The sequence below is a fragment of the Ciona intestinalis genome, unplaced genomic scaffold, assembly GCF_000224145.3.
Source record: "Ciona intestinalis unplaced genomic scaffold, KH HT000224.1, whole genome shotgun sequence".
Lineage (NCBI taxonomy): Eukaryota > Metazoa > Chordata > Ascidiacea > Phlebobranchia > Cionidae > Ciona > Ciona intestinalis.
The window spans coordinates 1-2,469 of NW_004190545.1; the positions used below are offsets into that span (position 1 = coordinate 1).

At 38.0% G+C, this 2,469-nt stretch overlaps 1 protein-coding gene across 1 annotated transcript; it reads left to right on the forward strand.

The window, feature by feature from the left end:
* Positions 1 to 15: 15 nt before the first annotated feature.
* Positions 16 to 1,371, forward strand: LOC100182778 (protein rolling stone; the record flags this gene model as incomplete). Its single annotated transcript, XM_002129457.4, is given in 2 exon segments — positions 16 to 298; positions 687 to 1,371. Coding segments are annotated over 2 exon segments (798 nt in total), but the record flags the coding sequence as incomplete, so codon positions are not given.
* Between the last annotated feature and the right edge of the window lie 1,098 nt (positions 1,372 to 2,469).

The window sequence follows — 2,469 nt, forward strand, 5'->3', positions numbered from 1 at the left end:
ATCAATATATTACAGTGGCACAAATGTCCATGGCTCTTATTCGCATGGAAGTTGTTTGCAATGCTGTATTGGGTCGCGATGTGGGTGGCCACCTTGGTCGGGGCGGCTAACATAACGTACTGGGTTTACCTCACCAATTGGGACGTGTTGGTTATTCTTATGTACCTCGTTGGTAGCTTTACTGTCACAGTGTATGGCATTGTGACAAAAGAACAATGGATCCAACCGACCGACACTGGTGTAAGGACAGTTTCAGGCGTTGTTGATCCGCGAGAGGACAAAACGATTACAACACCAGGTTTGTTACGTCATAGTAGATTCGTGTTACGTTATTGCTCGTCTGTTAAAAGCAACTGTCCTTGGCTGGACCTTTTAGTTTTGTAACTACTTATTTTTATATTTTCAAACCTTTGTGAAAACGACAGTTGTTATACCATAGGTGTTCTGTTTCATACACCTCGTGCCACCTTACAAGTTTCCACCTATGTAACTTTCGTAAAGGGAAATTTTCTTATCCCATTTAATAGTAAACAAGAAACATTCAAAGATTTAAAAAACTATATTCTCACGACTCTTATAGACCGTTGTTAATTGTTTAAAACACGATCAGAATATTTGGATATTATGTGTTAAAGGTGTCATATCTTCCCCCACCCTACTATAATATTTGCCGTCATATTTTACAGTGTTGCCTCTTCGTTGGTTCCATATGTTGATATGGCAGCTACAACTCGTAGCAATGGGTTTATCGTTTATAGTCACAGTCCTGTACTGGACTCTATTCAATCCTAAATTCAGCGTATATGATTACAACAGTCATGCCATTAATTTCGTCATAATGATGCTTGACTTCATCATAATAGCGATTCCTACACGGCTGTTACACTTTGTGTACATGGCGTTACTTTCTGCTATTTATTGTATCTTTACGGCGATTTTGCACGGCGCTGGCTACACATCTCATGTATATTCGTTCCTTAACTGGGCAACGAATCCTGGGTTATCCGCTGGTATCTGCATTGGAATAACATTCGTTGCTACTCCCCTTGTTCAGACATTGTTTTGGTGTGTCTACCTGTTAAGAAACTACCTCGGTGATAAAGTAAACCCAACTACGTCAAATATGACGTCACAACATGTTATTATGACGCCACAATACAGATCTGTTGAAGCTGGAAAAGTCAATCCATCATTTCAATAACTTTATTTACTTTTTTTTTATCTCAATGAACAATACTTGTATATACTTAACTTAACAATAAGTTCCAGAACCTTACCGTTATTACCTCTTTATTACGTCCTAATCAAATATTCGAATATTTTACTGTAAATAAACAATGGAATCTTGAACGTGAGAAAAAGGCAATTCTCAAATTGGTTGATTGTGACGTCACTATCGGAACGGAAACGTAGTGTCAGGATCTGCATTGTAAAATGTAGAGATCGGTGTCGGTTTAGTGTTGTGTAATGGCGGTTGTTGTTTCTTTAGATTGAATATTTCACAAAACAGCGGTTGGTGGTTTTACAGGTTAGAGCTGGAAGCCTATAGTCCTCCGGTAAAGAGCATTTGTCGCTAATAATGTGTCTATGATGTTGTAGTGCACGTTATATATGTAGATTGCTGCAGTTCAGCGGTTGGTATACAACATAGTGAACTTATATATATATTAAGCTTGGTATGGTATACAAGCAAACAGTGTAAGCGTTTGGGTGTGGCAGATAGTAGCGCGCCGACGATGTTATTCATTACAGACGTTACTATAAGTAGTTGACAGTATAATGTACTTCAGATATAGATGCGTTGCTGCATTGTTAGCGGTTTGTATAATAGTGAATGGGAAACCTTTTCATTTTATTTTCGTTGCTATACTGTTTCGGAGTTTATGGTTTTGCTGGTGTGTAACGTTAATCGTGTACAGTCGTGTGACAGACAGTATTTATATCGAACAGTGTGCCTACAGTGATGTATAGCGTGCGTTAGAGACGTTACATTACTATAGTAGTTGAAAGTCGAACGTGGACCTGCGGCAAGAAACAGCTTGGTCCAGTTGCTGGTATTGGATAAAAGGTTTGTGTTGTTGGTATAATGGTACAATAGTAACTTTTATTTGTCCCTTTGATTACGGTAGTGAAGATTTAGAAATATTTTAAACGAAAAGACAGGATATAGCGACAAAACAACAGTTGGTAAAACACGCTTACAGTTAAAAACATATTTATATTTAATTAGAAGAAAATAAGCGTGACTGCTGTTGTGTGCATAGCTTGCCTCACAAATGTTATGTAACTTACTTTATCCTCACGTAGCCGGAAAACGACAGTCGTTATAACACGGGTTTAACACCTCGTGCCAGGTACGAGTTACCAAGTATGTTACTTTGTGGGTAATTATTTTTTTGGATTTTTTCATTTTTTTATGTATGGCTGATAATTTAGACAACCTATTAGTGACCACTGGGTTGGAGCAAT